The following is a 16,920-nucleotide window of genomic DNA, read 5'->3' as shown; positions in this document are numbered from 1 at the left end:
TTGAGAGCTTCAGATGCTCATTGTTTGTAGGGTACTCAACCGAGTGCAGGTTACCATTTATGATGGCATTTCTGATGTGATCTGAGGCAGAAGACTTTGTGTGAAAAGTGTGTCCATCGCTCAATTCTCCAGCATATTCACCAACCTCTCGTAGAGCTCATCTGCAGCAGCAACCTCTTCAGGTGTGGCACCTTCGATGCCACATCCGCATGTCTCCAGATAGTCAATCGCACTGCGGTACCTCTCTCGAAGTATCTTCTACTCAGCCAGGCAGCTTCCACCAGCTTGCAAAAGCTGAAAATGTGCTCGGCATTCATATCCGGAGTTTCTCTGACAACCTCCATGAACTCTCTCGCCACCTTCTGAAGTTTTACTGCGCCTGCAGCGTTGCTCAAGTCGTATATTGTGGGACTGGGTCTGGAGAAGTCAAAGGGAGCAGCCATGTTGATGCTTGAGGAGATTGAGTGTTTCTGCGCTTAGATGCTGTGTCTATGACGGCTGATTGAGAAAGGACGGTAGATGCCAGGGAAACGTGGTGAACTAGTAGAGGTGACTTTAATCATGAATGACTGCCTTGAGAGTGACTCTATCCTATTGAAGTTGCGTCACTCCGTACTTGATCATAACGTTGACTCTGCATCTTACTTCAATAGCTGTTTGATCATCACCTTGTTACTTTACTCAGCGCCATAGGAAGTAACTCAGCGACCTTCCGCTATTCAACGATTGTCATCGCCATGTTTGACCCCACGTCTCACGCCCGGACCAAAGCAGTGTTTGGACTCGTCGACATGGAGGAGCCGTTAAGTGATAACCTATCTATATTATAGAATAGGACAACGGGGGACGCCAGAGAAATGCACATCATGAGTTGGTTAGCAGACGTCCTTGGGAATTGGTGGATATCAAAAGGTATATGGAGTACGGAGTATAGATAATCCGTCATCTCGATGACTAATCAGTCAGGCGCCCCAAATACACTGTCAGGCAACCCACAGATGTTCCAGACCTCCTCCTTTCAACACACGTCAGACTCACGCAGCGTCGATACAGAAGCCTCTGTGATTAGAAGTGCGCTGCATAACTCTGTAAGGCAGTCTTCAAAGATGCTGAAAATTGCCCTTATCCTCACGGGCGTCGCCTGGGTCGCTTATGTTCTCGTTCGCTATGTCGTCGGGGAGCGAAGACATCAGCGCCAGGCCCGGCAGTGGGGTTGTCAGCCCGCTCCTCGAGAACGAGGAACGTGGTACGGCGTGACAATTATCAGAGATTTCATCCAGGCGTTGCGAGACGAGCGCGCTCCTCAATACTTTATTGAATGGCAAGAGAGAAATCCAAAGACATATGTCACTAGATTTTTCGACACAGATGTCTTTCAGACATGCGAACCTGCAAACATTCAAGCCCTCCTAGCGAGCCAGTTTGAGGACTTTGGGCTGGGCCATCGTCTACATTCTTGGTCGCCAATGTTCGGAAGAGGCATTTTCACTACTGATGGCGCAGAATGGTTCGTGTGCCCTCTTGGTATAGCACTGCTGGCAAACTAATCAGACTTCAGGAAACATCAAAGGGCAATCCTGCGGCCACAGTTTGCGAGAGAGATTTTGCAGGATCTCGACACAGAGGAGAAGCATCACAGAAACCTACTACGCCATCTCTTGGTCCGGCCGGACGGATGGACTGACAGAGTCGACTTGGCACCTTTATTCATGCGATTGACCATGGACTCGAGCACAGAACTTCTTTTCGGCCAGAGTACAGACTCTCAATTAGCAGCTCTCGATGGCGAACATAAGCGTAGGACCACGGTTGAATGGAAGTCATTCGATGAAGCTTACGCAAGAGGACTGAAGACTGTCGGGATTCGAAATTTTCTCGAAGACTTGCACTGGCTCTACAACCCCGGCCATTACAAAGAGGATGTTAAGGTTGTGCACGCCTACGTTGATCATTTTGTCCAGCAAGGTTTGCGCCGTGCTGAGGTAACCGATCTTAAGGCCAACGACACGTCGAGGAAGTATTGTTTCCTCGATGAACTCATCAAAGAGACTAGACATCCTGTCGAACTTCGCGATAACTTGGTGAACATTCTGGTGGCCGGACGAGATACAACCTCTAGCGCTTTAGGCTGGACTTTTTACTTACTGGCCCACAATGTCAACGTCTTCCACCGACTGCGTCAAATTATCACCCGTGAATTTGGGTCTTACGAATCGCCAAAGAACCTCGACTTCGCTTCCATCAAGGGATGCACGTATCTGCAGCATGTGTTGAACGAGAGTCTGCGATTATACCCACCCGTCCCGGCCAATGCGAGATTCTCAGTCAAGGACACCACTTTGCCGGTTGGTGGCGGGCCCGATGGAAAATCTCCTGTCTACGTCCCAAAAGGCAAGTCGGTCGCGTATTTTGTGGGCGCCATGCACCGGAGGACAGACCTCTGGGGAGAAGATGCCAACGAATTTTGCCCTGATCGCTGGATCGGTCGCAAGGCGAAATGGGATTATCTGCCGTTCAGTGGCGGCGCGAGAATTTGTCTCGGCCAGCAGCAAGCTTTAACCTTGGCAGGCTTCACGATCATCCGGCTCCTCCAAAAGTTTGACGACATACAGCCTGCTGACCATGGAGAGAGGACTCGACATGTCTTTACGCTCACAGACGCACCGCGGTATTGCTGGGTCAGGCTACACGAGGCTTCGTGAAGCTAGCGTGAAGCAACCATAAGAATTGTTCTATCTTCTGTGAATTGAGGATATGGGTGTTTAACTGAGTTCACTGTGTACAGTGTCTGCTCGGTTGGTATTCGTATGCAATGTTTTTGGTAACCCTTGGACACACAAAAATGTCATTGCTTCTGCGTTGTCTCTTCAATATGCTGCTTGTGGTGGTTACTGAAGGTCTCGTATGGAATCGCTCTCCCGTCCGTCGTTCGACCTTGAAGATTCGCTGCCGGTCTTTATCTCTTTAAGCCCGGTCTCTGTGGTTTTTTTGAACGTTACTGGCCTTTTTCAAATTGTACGTTTGAATGTATCAGTTATTCTGGGTACTACTATAGCATGTCACTAACTTTCCCGATGGATTGTGACATGTTGCCTGTTGCTGCAGGACTATAAAGCAATCGTCTTTTCCCCTTTCCCCTGAAAGATCTTGTTCAGACATGCACCCACCTACGAGGGGATTATGGAAGGTTTTTATATATATAACTCAACTCACCATTCGAGAGAACTGAAAATAGGTATCTGTGCCTATGGGGTTGAGGTCTTTTACCTCGATGACCCCTACTACCCCCGTCCATGTGAAAGTACAAAGATTCAACAAGAACTATGGAATTCATTGGTTCGCTGTATCTCAGTACGGCAGATACATATTTGCCCATTGGCTTACCTTATTCTCCTTCGGTCGTCTCTCAATCTCCATCACTCTCTCAATGTGAGTGCTCTCATTCCTAGACGACGTCTCGAGGGTCTGAATGCTGACGACTGGCTGCTTTAAGTAGGTTGTCCCTACGTTGCCCGTCACTGTCTGCTTTGAGAATGCTGATTATGCAGGCGTGTACAATGTAATAATTCAACAGGAAGAAAACAACAGTCTTGTACCACAACATCCAGCGTGCCTGGGATTTTACTGCAAGACTTGAACTAACTGGCCACCAATAACTCAGTTTCCAGGATCCCCAACCTTAGTTCTGATTCAGTATGAGACAGCGATGGTCCGTTACGAGATCAAGGTCGAGGCCTGGAATGGATTGACTACAGAAGATAAAGACAAGATCATCGACTTCTGGGAGCTCGAACAAGCTGCGAATGATCGAGTCTGAAATGGAAATGTAGGCTCATCTGGCCATGCTTCGATGTATGAAGATAAGGTTAAAGGAGTTGCTTGATGGCTCAATACAGCGGCACCGCCGTTGAAGTCCTGCTAGCACATTTGCAGCAAAGAGCACGTTACTAGATAGAGCAAGCAGATGCTGCCAATGGATACAGTCAGTTACGCTAATATTTGCACAGTAGTTTCCCATATAAACATCCATAGACTTCATAGAACTACAGGCCTAGAGAAGCAACAATGGCCGGCAAACGTGAACAAGCCAGTCAGTGATTTCGCAGCTTCTCTGCTAAATAAGGATGCGGCTATGTAGAAGCTGCAAGCTATCAACAGTGGATTGATTCTGGAATTTGAATCGTCAGGTCGTACTTGAGTATTGTACACCTTGAGTGTGGACGCTAGTCCCAAAATGGGGTTGCCGCATTTAGCAAAAGTGAGGTGAGTATTCTGCTCCATTACTATCTTCTTCTCTTTCCTCGGAGCAAAATGTTTGCACAAGGTATGCTCAAGGTCATGCGTCCAGAGTGAGTCTGATGCTGATACTGTTGATACCACAGTTCAAAACCTGACCAACGGCCTGCCATAAGGTACTTTTTCTTCCCTATACCTCTCATCGAGTGTTGAACTTTTGGCTGACTAGTCGTGTGTAGCCATTGAACTCCCAACTCTTTAGGTGCAAGTGCGGGTCGCCCACCCAATGGGTGAGGTCATCGACGAGGACGACGAGGACGACTGGCCTCTGTGCCCAGAGCACAAGCGGGACAAGTTGCCCAAGCTTGTCAACCCCGTGTGGTAAGCAAGTTCCAACACAATAACTCGGGAATACAGTGGCTGATAATTGTCGTCCAGGGTTGACCTGCTTGGGCATGTAGTGCAGCCGGGAGCAAGAACGGGCGAGGAGGATGGTGTGGCAGATCAGAACAGGTATGGCATTCTCACTTTTCGTCCTTACCATTCGAATCTTTTCCAATTCGGATCTTATACCCTTACCATTCCGATGACTGTCGACCTTTGCTCACTGCCATCTCTGTTAGATCACGCCACACCTCCGAACCAGAGGCAAGCGCCGCCCGTTTCCCCCCTCCTGGCTCGCATGCCCCAGCCGCTGCTGTGCCCTCGAAGAGGAAGGCTCTTGCGGCTTTGTCCGCAAACACAGCTGGGGTGGCTACCCAGACAGCCAAAAAAAGAAAACCCCAGAAAAAATGAAAAATCACCAAAAATCACCAAAAAATAACAAAAAAACTCAACCTGAGGTTTATTCTTTCTGGCTTTTTGGGAGCTTGTACGACTAACAACACTGCTGCGTTGTTGTCCTCTCGGCCCCAGCCTTACGGATCGACTTTTGGCGTCTTGGGGAGCTTGTACAGAGTACGAGTAGCGTCTCTGCGTCCTCGCGGCCTCAAGCCGCCCGGCTCCCGAGCCGTCGTCTTCTCAATGTTGACTTCTCCATCCAAAGTCTGCCGAACCTCCAAGCATGGGAGCTTGTACGACGCCTCCCTTGGTGTCGTCCTCTCAGACCTCGAGTCATTTTGACTTCCAAGCCATGGGATCTTGTACGACTATGCTCTCTGAATGTCCGGCTTGACAATGTTTGCTCCAGCGACCATTGCTTAATGAGTTGACGCCCTAGGATCAGAACTATGTTATCGGCAGGCTTGGACCACGGAGACGCGCCGAGGTCCAAAGGAGCATAGTCGTACAAGCTCCCATGCCTTCAAATTCGGGGAGAAGAGCATAAAAGTTGACACCGAGACAAAGTTTTATCGTCGAAGCTCAGATTCGGCCACCTACAATATGTCGCATGACGCAGCTGGCTGCCTCGAGCAACGCGTCATTTACTAAACCTATTTTATTGATCTGTCCACAGCTGGATATCTCAAACACGTTGCATCGCTCATCTTACTGTCAGCAATGCGGCGACGCGTCGGGCACGTTGAAAAAAAGAGAACATCAAAGTTCCGGGATACTTTTCTTGGAAAGTTTGTTACCTTTTGTCACTGTTTCACGCCACGTTTCGCCACATTTCGTCACAATTACCGGAGATGTCCCGCCCACCCATCTAAGCCACAATATTTTATCTGGATCATAAATTAAAGAGACCAGAAACCTAAGCAAAATCAGGCAGTGGCCTTGTGCCCGGCCTTGTGGCCTAATTTGAGTACTTTCTCGCCTTTAATGCCATCTTTATTCTAATGTTCTTGCAGGGTTAAGGCGGTGAGTGTTTCTCGAAGACTCTGATGTTGTTCTGGTCACTAATGTTCATTTAGTTGGTTTTCGGTCCACGAATCCACCAAAGATTGGGAGTTCGAATCTTCCCAAGGTCGTTTCTTTTTTGGTTTATTTTTGTACCCTGACGTCAATCTTCACCTCAAGTTTCATTTACAGATACGGAGTACTTCCGCCAATACAGAACACATCCAACATCATTTTAAGCAATAAAGCAGCATAATGGCAATTTTTTCACTTTTTCAACCAAACACAGAACACCGCATGCACAATTCATTCCAGTCTGTCAACTACAGTCTCAATAATCTAGGAGAGTATACAGATTTAAGCAGAATGATATTCTCTTTCTTTTTCATCGATGGTGCTGAGACTGGAATGATCGTTCAACCCACTTGCACCCAAATAAGATCTCACGAACAGATGAACAAGGCCTGGGAAGGATAAAGTTTGCAACCAGAAGGTCAAAAGCTCAAAAGGAAAATCTTCAAGCCCAAGCTGAGGTCTGAGGCACATATCGTTGGCTACTTTCTCCATCAACCCAAACATCGCCTACTGCTGCTTTGGTGTTGCAGCCACTCACGTTCAAGTTGCATCTTTGAGGAGAGCCGAGAGGGCTTCTTTGACCTTGACGAATCGATTCAGCGCATGGCAACGGAGAGAGTCCGGAACTGAAAAGAGACGATCAGCTATGTGTCACGGGTCCGTGATCGGCTGGCGATTTGAAGTACTCTGCAATATGTATCACTGTTTGGTGAATCGGCCGTCGGACTTGGAGTGCTCTACACTATTGCCCCGAAGGCAATATTAACCGCTAGCTACTGCTCCCCTGACTTGTCTCGGCATATCACGATTCACAAGTGTGAGTATAATCTGCACTTGCATCTTTCGTTGAAGTGCACTTGTACTGTTATATTGAAGCATCATCATGGCTCTCATGGTTGATCATCTACACTTTACAAATTCTGACTTAGTGCGCCTGTATTGAGTGTGGTTGTTGCACTGTGGGTAAGTTCGATGACGACGAAGGTGCAGCCGCCTCCTTTGCTGCAAACTTGGCCGCTTCCTCAGCCTGGTCTTTACGGATCTTTTCGAGTAAATCAGGATACTGTGAACAGAAAAGTAAGCAAGGTATCACTTGTCGAAGATTATTCAAAACTTACCCATCTCTCCCCGACATCAGGATGACTCTTGATCCTGTTCATGAGCGTGGCCTCGCCCAACCTACTCCACATGCCCTTGATGAATGTAAACTCGATGTCGTCGAGACGTTGTCCACCTCGCTTGGCCAAGATGTCGGCGCGTAACTTCTTGACCGACTCGGGAACGTCCATGCTTTCAAAAGTCGCGTCGTAACTCACACCTTGAAAGAATGGGATGCTGTATCGAGCACCAGACCCTCGCGCGGGACTCTGGACTCTGTGCGTGGTGGATTGACACACCCCTTGGGTCAATGCCTCCATGCCCTGACCGATGGCGACCACAAACGTTCCGTCCATGGGAGGACAGTCGATCCACTGACCATCCGCGTTTTGGACTTGTAAACCGCGATGGTGGCTCGCCTGCAAAAGATAACTCGTCAACATGCTGTCCTTGTGCGGACCGACGCCCTGAGCCTCGCCCTCGACCCCCAACTCCTCGAGGTCCGGGTACTTGACGATTTTAAGTTTATGTTGTTGCGCCTCGTCGAAGAACTGGGCAAACGCGTCGGCGGGCAGGCCGATGGCCTCGGCGATCAGACCCGTAAATTCCATGCTCATGTCCCCCATTCGGGCCATGTACTCTTCGTACACTTCCCGAAATTTGGGCAGAGCTTCAGCGTCGGGCCACTGGTTGGGGGCCAGAAGGTTGCGGTACAGCGGGTCATTGGGACCGGGGAGCTCGTGCGGCGTGGACAGGTCGATCTGTTCTCGCCAGTCGGTCTTGAACCGGGTGATTTCCATGCCCAGTTTGTTGTAGCCCAAAAACGACGGAGCGTTCTTCATCTCGATCTCGAGTTTTTTGTCTTCGGGCAACTCGAAAAATGCCTTGCCGAGCCGAACCACGTCGTCGACCAAGTCGGCCGGGACGCCCGTGTTCTTGATGTATAGAAATCCAACTTCCAACAAGGCATGACGGAGATCCGCCAAGAGTTGAGGTTTGGTGGCGGGGTCGCGAGCGAGAGATAAATCGAGGATGGGGATGCTGGTGAATGACATTTTGAGTCAGCCACTATGATTATGGTTCAAATGCAAGCTATGAATGATACAATGAGTGCTATACGAATACTGTACGAGTATGAAAAGAGATTTCCAATGGCTGATCGATTAAACGAGCAAAGCGTTTGTTTGATGATCCTCGGCAAGGTCCAGGCAAGGATCAGTTGGAATCACGCAATGAAAAGCCGAATGCGGAGCTGCGGAGACGACGGGCTCGAGACCCACGCTGGAGAGGATCGCTCCGTGATCGATTTACTCAGCAGCACTTTGTCCTCTCGATTACCTCTCGAGCTCGTGAGGTGATATTACCTCGTTTGTAGCAATCGATTGGAATCAGGTCAATTGTGTATTCGTAAACAAGTCATAATATCATAGGAGGGGAAAATCTCGCATCAGTAGTTTCTCGTCTCCACCCACATATATTTTGCTATGTGTGTGCACGTATCGAAGGCACAGACTCAGTACCCATCTCACGAGTCTAGAAAGATCAACTCTCCGTCATTGTTGCTTATACGTTCATCCAACCTGATATAATCCCTATTCCAACCTCCACCACCCGTCCCCAACTCGGCCTCCAACACTCGCCCATTGTCGACCAATCTCACATTCCTCGAACTGGCCGCGAAATTGCCACCCCTCCCCCAGACAAGGTGTCCGTGTTGATTCGATAGACAGTTGTTGAGAGAGATGGAAGACAACTTGTGTTGGCCATGGACGTCGGCGCACGAGGCGATCAGATCATAGTCCCTGTCTAGGGTGATGCTGTTTGCAGACGCCGAAAAGTTGCCGCGCATGTGCCCTTGCGGACCAAGTTGCTTCTGCTGCTGCTGCTGTTGATGCTGCTGATATTGATGCATTCCGTACGCGCCGGCACCGGCAGCCGCAGTGGGTGCAACCCATCCGTGCTTCTTCTTTTTCTTCTCGTCATCGGAAGAAGAACTCGACGACGAGGAAGATGAAGACGAAGAAGAATCACGACGAAGACCTGCGGGACGATTTTTCTTCTTCTTGTCCTTCTTGCGCTTCTTGAGGGCGTCTTCGGCAACAGAGCCCGTAATCGCACCGCCTATGGCTCCCAAGAATCCGTGATTCACCTTGTGTCCGCCATAGGCACCCAGGGCGCCACCGGCCAACGCACCCATCAAGCCACGATCCTGGGAGTTCGGATCGTTGGGGTCAAGGGGTGCACCTGGTGCGGGTTGCGGTGGGTATGGACCAGTTTGAGTCGGAGGAGGACCGGGAGGTGCACCGTAGCCTTCATACTGAGTTTGTTGTTGTTGGGGAGGTGGGTACGGCGAATGAGATCTTTCAGGACCTTGACCGTAGCCGTATCCTTGAGACTGGGAGTGATAATAGTTTTGGTCCGGTGGAGGCGAAGAGTATTGGTCTGGATACTGATTGTATGGTTGCTGATAACCTGGTTGAGGGGAATGACCATAAGACGATTGTTGATGGTCTTGATTCGGTGGACGATTATATTCATATGGTCTGTTTTGATCATATCCTTGATTGTATGACTGATTGTCATATCCTGGGGGCGGACCAGATGGTTGCTGCCACGTTTGTTGTTGCTGGTAGTTTTGGTCGCCCTGCCCGCCGTAGCCCCCATACTCACCGGGCCGGTCGTTGTAGTAGCCTTGGTTAGACATGGGGGTCGAGATTTCCCTGCTCCGACCAGTTTGGGAATGTAACTTGACGGGAGGGCAAGTGGCGAGGAGTGAAATCGTCGTTCGAGGCCTTCTTTATGAATGAAAGGTGAAGCTGAAGTTGAAGCTAGAGCTGAAGATTAGGCATCGTCGTTTTTCAGGCCGAAGAAATTGTGGCTGTGAAGCGGGATTTCACCCGTGACTGCGCCACAACAAGGGTTGAGATGGTGAGAAGACAGTAAAATGAATGGTCATGAACCACAATCAAAGCCACACATCACTGCAGCCGGTGTGATGATTGTGAGTTAAGCGACATGAAGGGCTCGACTGTGAATGGTCTGGTTCCTTAGTAGGATCATTCAGCCGCACCAAGCACGATATGCTAAGAGCTTCGATATAGTGAGCTAATGCTACGACGCTCCTGAGAACACGATGCGAGGAACAAGATTCATTTCTCTTCACCATTCAACCTTGATCATACACCTCCGCCTGAAAGACTTTGACAAACACCTGTTGCGGTCCACATTCATCACCTCACCCCCAGACTAATCTCTCCTGCAAAGTCTCATTCCTTTTTGTTATCGGCCTTGACGTTGAATCGCCGACCCAAAGCTTTGAGCATCAACCCAAACCAATACACATTGAGCCCAGTAAGCAGTGTGTTGCTAATGATATAGGTACCCAAAAGTCCCCAAGGAAAGTTGTCATAACAAAAATCCTGCTGAACTGGTAGAGTAGTAGCGGGTCCGCCTTGGGTTTTCTCCAGCATAAAAGGATCCAGGCATTTTCCTGTACCGATCGCACTCCATGCCCTCCACGCATCCGTCATCAGATTCATGGTCTGATAGGCTCCCCATACCAATCGGCATCCAAAGAACGTAACAATGAGTACAATACCATTCCCAAGTTGAGCCCACCCACCCGTCTTGCCAAGTTTGTCGAGGAACCAATGTATGTTGAGAAATGGTGTTGAAAGTTCATAAAGGACAAAGTTGATGCCGTAGAAATTCGCAAAAGGTCGCTTTGACAGCGTCAATCATTAGCAAGGACTCTCCTCGGAGTCCTCTCCTCTCACCTTCTAACCTAACATAGGCAAGAAGGCAAAAGATGGAGGGTTTTTAAGGACGGGCTATTACTCACAAATCCAAGGCTGGTCACCATCAATGCGGCCAATGCATGCATGAGGGATGTCGGTCCCAAAATTTGGAAATGTTGGATACTCACCACGACATCCCACAGGAAATATCCCGCGGCGTACGCTTGAACGTTCCCGCTGGCACTCAAATATACCCACAGCCGATCATCGTAGTTGGTGTTTCGTCGAGACGTGTCCTTGACAATGACGCCAATGGCCTGGTAACAGATGAAAGTTGCCTGGATAAAAGACACCACCCTCACGTTCCAATTGATTTTTGTCCGCTTCGGTAAATTGCCGTATAATTGTGGGAGGAACAACTGCGAGAGTGCAGGAGAGACGACAAGAAATAGTGTTTCGTACGTCAGGAAAGCAACGAGGACCTGGTGAACGTGAAGCGGTAAACTCGCGAGACGATGTTCAAGACAGAATCGTGTAAAAGCATCGTGAAGAGAACCTGAAGTTGGGAACATCAAGAGCATCCGTTTCCAATCAACAGAAGGACCTTGACTGTAAAAGGCGATTGATATTTTGTAGGAGCGATCTAATCATAAAGAAGGTATCATTACACTAAGAGTCTGATGGCTTATCCGTCTCCCGTACTCGGCGCCGGACCTATCTTTAAATACTGTAGGGGTTGTCTATGAGTCGATTGACAAGGGGGCACAAAGAGTTTGGCATGCTCCTTTACCCTAAACCCAATCGCGGAAAGAACCGTGTCCCAGATTGACAGGTTCGGGATAGGATTGACCCATCGATGACCAGTACATTTCATTCAAGGCTTAGTACGGATATTCTTCAGGGAAACGCCACATGCACCCACGAAAGCCGAACAATGTGGTTAATGCTGTGGTTCAACGCATCGTTCAAGGCACTTATTTCGAAATGGCGAGACAAATTAATGGCGAGATAAAAAAGGAAAGACTCAACTCTGCAGCGTAGTGTGACAAAAACGTGGTAGACAAAAATGACAGCCAAGACGTCATCTAAAGATGTGGAATCTGTGCTGACCAGTCTGGAGTCTGATATGCCGTAGCAGCTAACTGGCGAAGGCTGATAAAAGACTTAACAACATGATAAACTCTAGCAAAGCCATAAGCCAAACCACACATGGTGCACAAGGATCCCCAAAACAATATAACTTCTCCAGCTGGCTTTTTTCGAAAGGTGGTAGCAAGAATTCCGGTGGGAAAAAAGTAGTTGAACCTTGCGTGGATATCAATAACAAACACTCCCATAGTGGCATAGAATGAGTGCAAGGCTGACCACTCGGCGTTCTTGTAACCTTGATTTTGTAGAGCGTTCTTGGTGTCACCGGCCCACGTCTTTCTGTGAACGATCAGCATCGGAGGGTCGAGAATGTGGTCGTCATGGCCGTGACAACAGGTTGCTGATATTCCACTGTTGAAATCCGTAGTCTCTGAACACCATGAGGTGTAGAAATGAGGGCAAAACATGTATGGCTTCATCCCGAGAAGCTGAGAGAGTTCATGCTGGAAGCTTACAGTGTGCATACCCGATGGGACGTAGATACGTATTGGTAGTCTCAATCATGTTTCATGAGATAGGTAGATGAAGTCAATAAGTTGATACTGACAAGTCGATCATAAGTACTGTGTGTAGCGTTGTTGGACCGCGACAAGCCTCGGGCCGGAGCGAATTGTGTTCTGTAGGGTAAGAGTAAGTATGTGTCGTTCTATTTATATCAGGTGGTATGTTGCTTGAGGCTGCCCCCATTCCCAAGCTGCAACAGACAGGAATTCTTAAGAGGAAACTTAGCTCACCTACTACTGTTCGTGCCACCTCCGGATACGTCACGCCGGTCCTTCGCTCCTTCCAGCAGCCAGGCCCTCGTAGGTGAGAACCCTAAGAAGAAGGTACCATTATCAAGTCGCTCGACGAACGGTGATTTAACAAGTATGCCAGGGAAAGCAAGGCGTGTCTTCATCGATTGCCGGACGTCTTTTACGTTGGGAACAATTACGTACGTCTTGCGGCCCCTTCACAAGATCAAATACTGAACCATACTTCCCATGATAGAACCATGGCAAAGGTGGGTTGACTCGTGGAGAACCTGAAGTGTCGTATAGCTCACGTCGAAATAGGGATAATGAATATATTCTCTCAGGATATCGGTATGACCTGTGCAAATCGAATCGGTCCGTTTTGAGCTCATGGTTACAAAAGCTCTGCTTCGGGTTCTCTGAAAGCCTCCTTCACAAGCGCATTTATGGTGCACAACGAAACAGGTCTGTAGTCCTCGGTTCGAGAAATTGCTCTCTGATCATGATGAGCACAGTCAATATACATTCGCATCTAGCAGGGTGCTTGATGTTTCTGGTCCTGCCTCTATACGTGTACAGATACGTATCTCAACAAAGACGTGGGCCAGGACCGAATATTGCTGATGCTTTGGTCTTTGCCATATTTGCTCTGGGGGTGGCCGCATGTTTCTTCCTATCTGCCACGTGGGTATAACTACCCTGCACATGCTGATGTTGTTGTAACCTCCTCCGTTAGTTTTCATGTCATCGCAAATCACAGTCCTCAAACGGCAGCGTTTGGGAACCAACTGGATTATCTGGGAGTGGTGATTTTGATGTGGGGTGCAACCGTACCTACGGTCTATTACGGCTTCCATGATGAACCAGTACTTCGGAACTTTTACTGGATTGTGGTATAACACACCATCAGAGAAGACTCAGCCGCCATCGAATCGAGACTGATGGTCAATAGGTGACGGTATTAGCGCTGCTCTGTGCCACGGCGACCTTTCATCCAAAATTTCGGAGCCCGAGACTTCGTGTCTACCGCGCCGGCATGTATGCTGGACTGGGACTGTCTGCCGTGGGTTTCATAGTCCATGGTATATCTATATACGGGTGGGAGTTGGCACGACGCCGTATGAGCCTCGATTGGATGCTGTGGATGGCATGCTTGAATCTCACTGGAGCTTTGGCATATGCAATTCGAGTAAGTGATAACCTGAAAACACCTTACTAGATGCAGCCAGAATCTTACGATCCTAGATTCCTGAGAGATGGTGTCCAGAGATATTCGACATCTGTGGTTCGAGTCATCAAATCCTACATTTTATGGTTATCTTTGCTGGACTGGTACACACGAAGGGTCTGCTAGAAGCATATGAGAATTCCAGATAACGCGGCCGGGGGGAGACCCTAGATAGAGTTGATGAGCAAAGGATGAGTAGAGTAAGGTCTGTCCCAACCACCTGTTTCGTGTCAAATCTCTATGCGACATTAAACAAGTATCGTGGTCCGGCCAAATGCCTGGTGACCTTACGAAAATTGTTGTTACGCGTTGGCAGGAGGTGATCGGGCGGAATGGCGAGACAAGGTCATTAACCTATGAATGTTGTAGTTTGAGTCGATCAGAAGAGCGAGGCCAAGATTTAAATAGGTCAACACAGATACACGGAGAAGACGGGTGGTTCGATAGAATTGATGATCTGCGCGGAGATTCATCTCACTCCGAAGCACAGCAGTTCTTCCTTTGTAGGGTCCTTCTATCCGTATCTTAAACATTTCGGCAATAATTCGTTCTCTCCGCACTTGACGCCGGTAGATCTACGAAGCAACCGGGCGCTCAAGGTCACTCATGGTCTGATAGATCCTATTCTAACCTTTATTAACTTGTCGATTGCCGTCGCAAGGTGTCCAAAAGGCAGAAATGCCATCGTTATAAATCCAGCCTCCCCAGAATGAGAATGAAATCAATGCTGAGACTTGGCCGCCCGGCCACATCGGTACTGCGCTGCATTGAAACGCAATCCCAATGTCGAACCTCGATTCTACAAAGTGTACCTGCCGTAAGGTCGTTCCACAGTTCCACGAGGACTTTCGACAAGCAAGAAGAGGCGTCAAGATCATTCCGCGGACAACTGTACGAAAGCACCTCAGACAGATTGAAGCGCGAGAGACAAGAGCAAGCACAATATATAAAAGCGTCTAGTGAACGCAAGGGAGAGCCGAGAACATTGGCTTTGAGTGTTGGTATGTTTGCTATATGGACATCGAGTATCCATACTGACCTTGGTAGTCATTTTGTCTGTTGCCGGAGGCGCATACTGGCTGGGTTCGAGAGGCGAAAAGACCCTAGACACCACCTCAACCACACCTCTCGCTCGAGCACAACCTCCTCAACTCGATACACGAGACTCGGTCCTACAAGCCGCTTGGGTAGACTTTGCTCAGATTGTCGGAAAAGAGAATGTATCAACGATACCGGATGATTTGGTCGCGCATTCTGGGTCAGAATGGTCGTCCTATACCACGAAGCCGAACGAGAAACCTTTCGCGATCGTGTACCCTGCTACCACCGAAGAGGTTTCTGAAATCATGAAAGTCTGCCATAGACGACACATCCCCGTTACTGCGTTATCCGGAGGCACAAGTCTGGAAGGACATTTTGCGCCTACACGAGGGGGCATTTGTATAGACATGAGTCGAATGGACAAAATCCTACAATTTCATCCCAAGGATCTAGATATCGTTGTACAGCCAGCTCTCGGTTGGGAAGATCTCAACGAATACCTTGGTGATTCCGGAATGTTCTTCCCCCCTGACCCTGGTCCAGGTGCCAAAATTGGAGGCATGGTGGGAACCGGCTGTTCGGGCACAAACGCGTATAGATATGGTACCATGCGGGAGTGGGTGGTCTCACTGACGGTGGTCCTCGCCGATGGAACAATCATCAAGACAAGACGTCGACCTCGGAAGTCCAGTGCTGGCTACAATTTGACCCAGATGTTCATCGGCAGCGAAGGTACGCTGGGTATTGTCACGGAAGCTACTTTGAAGGTCACTGTTCTACCTAAAAGTCAATCTGTTGCCGTCGCCACCTTTCCAACAATCCATGCTGCAGCTGAGTGTGTTGCGAAAGTCGTTGGCGAAGGTATACTCCTCGCTGGAATGGAAATCCTAGACGATGTCCAGATGAGATGTATCAACCAGAGCGGCATGACATCAAGGAAGTGGCAGGAAGCCCCTACCCTATTCTTCAAATTTGCCGGTACTCCGGATGGTGTCAAGGAACAGATCAATATCGTGCGAAATCTAGCCAAGGGCACCAAGAACAAGAGCTTTGAATTTGCAAAGAACGACGATGAAGCTGCAGAACTCTGGAGTGCCCGTAAGGAAGCGCTTTGGAGTGTCATGGCCATCAAACAAAATCCTAATGATCACGTCTGGACTACTGACGTGGTAAGTTCACTCAAAAGGATGGCTGATTGCATAATACTAACTCCGTACAGGCTGTACCTATAAGCAGACTCGCGGATATCATTCAACAAACCCACGACGACGTCGCAAGCAGTGGCTTGATCGGAGGTATCTGCGGGCATGTTGGTGATGGAAACTTCCACAGTAGGTCTTGCCAAATATTTGTTCTAATCAGGTCTAACATTCATTGTACAGCTATCTTACTATACAGCGACTCGGAGAAGCAGGTGGCTTCAGACGTTGTGCACCGTATGATCCAGCGAGCAATTGAAATGGATGGCACAGTCACTGGAGAGCACGGTGTTGGCTTGAAGAAGCGAGAATACATCCGTGAAGAACTTGGTGAGGACACGGTCGATGCCATGCGCAAGGTGAGTGTTTTCTCTTTCTTCTTATTGTCCCTAGAGGCTTCCGGCATCTAACATGATACAGCTCAAACAAGCATATGATCCTCTAGGAATTTTGAATTGTGACAAGATTGTGCAATTGGAGGTTGGCCATTGATCAGTTCGGTACTCGTTAAGGGACGGAGTACTCTTTTTTATTTTTTTACAGTATATACGGAGTATGTACGGAGTGAAGCGCGATAAAGTCGTCATAAAAGACAACCCCGCAGTCACTTGATTGTCTCTTTAGCCTAAAATCTCTCGCCC

General features: G+C 48.7%; 8 protein-coding genes across 9 annotated transcripts; 2 read left to right on the top strand and 6 right to left on the bottom strand.

Moving 5' to 3' along the window:
• Nucleotides 1-120: 120 nt before the first annotated feature.
• PV06_04848 (uncharacterized protein) lies at nucleotides 121-549 on the bottom strand (the record flags this gene model as incomplete). Its single annotated transcript, XM_016405791.1, has 2 exons — nucleotides 242-549; nucleotides 121-191 (listed from the first exon to the last, which is right to left on the bottom strand). Exons 1-2 carry the CDS (start codon nucleotides 441-443, stop codon nucleotides 121-123), a joined length of 273 nt encoding a protein of 90 aa, XP_016263997.1. The 5' UTR covers nucleotides 444-549.
• A 481-nt stretch (nucleotides 550-1,030) lies between these two features.
• On the top strand, nucleotides 1,031-3,233 carry PV06_04847 (uncharacterized protein). Its single transcript, XM_016405790.1, has 2 exons — nucleotides 1,031-1,507; nucleotides 1,559-3,233. Exons 1-2 carry the CDS (start codon nucleotides 1,107-1,109, stop codon nucleotides 2,700-2,702), a joined length of 1,545 nt encoding a protein of 514 aa, XP_016263996.1. The 5' UTR covers nucleotides 1,031-1,106; the 3' UTR covers nucleotides 2,703-3,233.
• An 803-nt stretch (nucleotides 3,234-4,036) lies between these two features.
• Nucleotides 4,037-5,532, bottom strand: PV06_04846 (uncharacterized protein). Its single transcript, XM_016405789.1, has one exon. It carries the CDS (start codon nucleotides 4,778-4,780, stop codon nucleotides 4,436-4,438), a length of 345 nt encoding a protein of 114 aa, XP_016263995.1. The 5' UTR covers nucleotides 4,781-5,532; the 3' UTR covers nucleotides 4,037-4,435.
• Nucleotides 5,533-6,830: 1,298 nt separating this feature from the next.
• PV06_04845 (uncharacterized protein) lies at nucleotides 6,831-8,372 on the bottom strand. The gene is made up of 2 exons (XM_016405788.1): nucleotides 7,212-8,372; nucleotides 6,831-7,156 (listed from the first exon to the last, which is right to left on the bottom strand). The coding sequence occupies exons 1-2, from the start codon at nucleotides 8,244-8,246 to the stop codon at nucleotides 7,019-7,021; spliced, it is 1,173 nt and encodes a 390-aa protein (XP_016263994.1). The 5' UTR covers nucleotides 8,247-8,372; the 3' UTR covers nucleotides 6,831-7,018.
• Nucleotides 8,373-8,531: 159 nt separating this feature from the next.
• Nucleotides 8,532-10,013, bottom strand: PV06_04844 (uncharacterized protein). The gene has a single exon (XM_016405787.1). The coding sequence runs from the start codon at nucleotides 9,893-9,895 to the stop codon at nucleotides 8,717-8,719; it is 1,179 nt and encodes a 392-aa protein (XP_016263993.1). The 5' UTR covers nucleotides 9,896-10,013; the 3' UTR covers nucleotides 8,532-8,716.
• A 148-nt stretch (nucleotides 10,014-10,161) lies between these two features.
• Nucleotides 10,162-11,686, bottom strand: PV06_04843 (uncharacterized protein). The gene is made up of 2 exons (XM_016405786.1): nucleotides 11,033-11,686; nucleotides 10,162-10,913 (listed from the first exon to the last, which is right to left on the bottom strand). The coding sequence occupies exons 1-2, from the start codon at nucleotides 11,507-11,509 to the stop codon at nucleotides 10,458-10,460; spliced, it is 933 nt and encodes a 310-aa protein (XP_016263992.1). The 5' UTR covers nucleotides 11,510-11,686; the 3' UTR covers nucleotides 10,162-10,457.
• A 225-nt stretch (nucleotides 11,687-11,911) lies between these two features.
• Nucleotides 11,912-14,394, bottom strand: PV06_04842. Of its 2 annotated transcripts, XM_016405785.1 has the most exons (3): nucleotides 13,646-14,394; nucleotides 12,812-13,519; nucleotides 11,912-12,694 (listed from the first exon to the last, which is right to left on the bottom strand). In XM_016405785.1, the coding sequence occupies exon 3, from the start codon at nucleotides 12,539-12,541 to the stop codon at nucleotides 12,014-12,016; it is 528 nt and encodes a 175-aa protein (XP_016263991.1). In that variant the 5' UTR covers nucleotides 12,542-12,694; nucleotides 12,812-13,519; nucleotides 13,646-14,394; the 3' UTR covers nucleotides 11,912-12,013. The 2 variants fall into 2 exon arrangements, with proteins under 2 accessions (XP_016263991.1, XP_016263990.1); XM_016405784.1 differs by having other exon boundaries at nucleotides 12,812-14,394.
• A 354-nt stretch (nucleotides 14,395-14,748) lies between these two features.
• PV06_04841 (glycolate oxidase, subunit GlcD) lies at nucleotides 14,749-16,771 on the top strand (the record flags this gene model as incomplete). Its single annotated transcript, XM_016405783.1, has 5 exons — nucleotides 14,749-15,040; nucleotides 15,087-16,249; nucleotides 16,300-16,411; nucleotides 16,463-16,638; nucleotides 16,700-16,771. The coding sequence occupies 5 exons, from the start codon at nucleotides 14,749-14,751 to the stop codon at nucleotides 16,769-16,771; spliced, it is 1,815 nt and encodes a 604-aa protein (XP_016263989.1).
• Nucleotides 16,772-16,920: the final 149 nt, after the last annotated feature.

The sequence above is a fragment of the Exophiala oligosperma genome, assembly GCF_000835515.1.
Source record: "Exophiala oligosperma strain CBS 72588 unplaced genomic scaffold supercont1.4, whole genome shotgun sequence".
NCBI lineage: Eukaryota > Fungi > Ascomycota > Eurotiomycetes > Chaetothyriales > Herpotrichiellaceae > Exophiala > Exophiala oligosperma.
The sequence above is the reverse complement of the archived record's forward strand: the minus strand, read 5'-3'. Positions and strand labels throughout refer to the sequence as shown.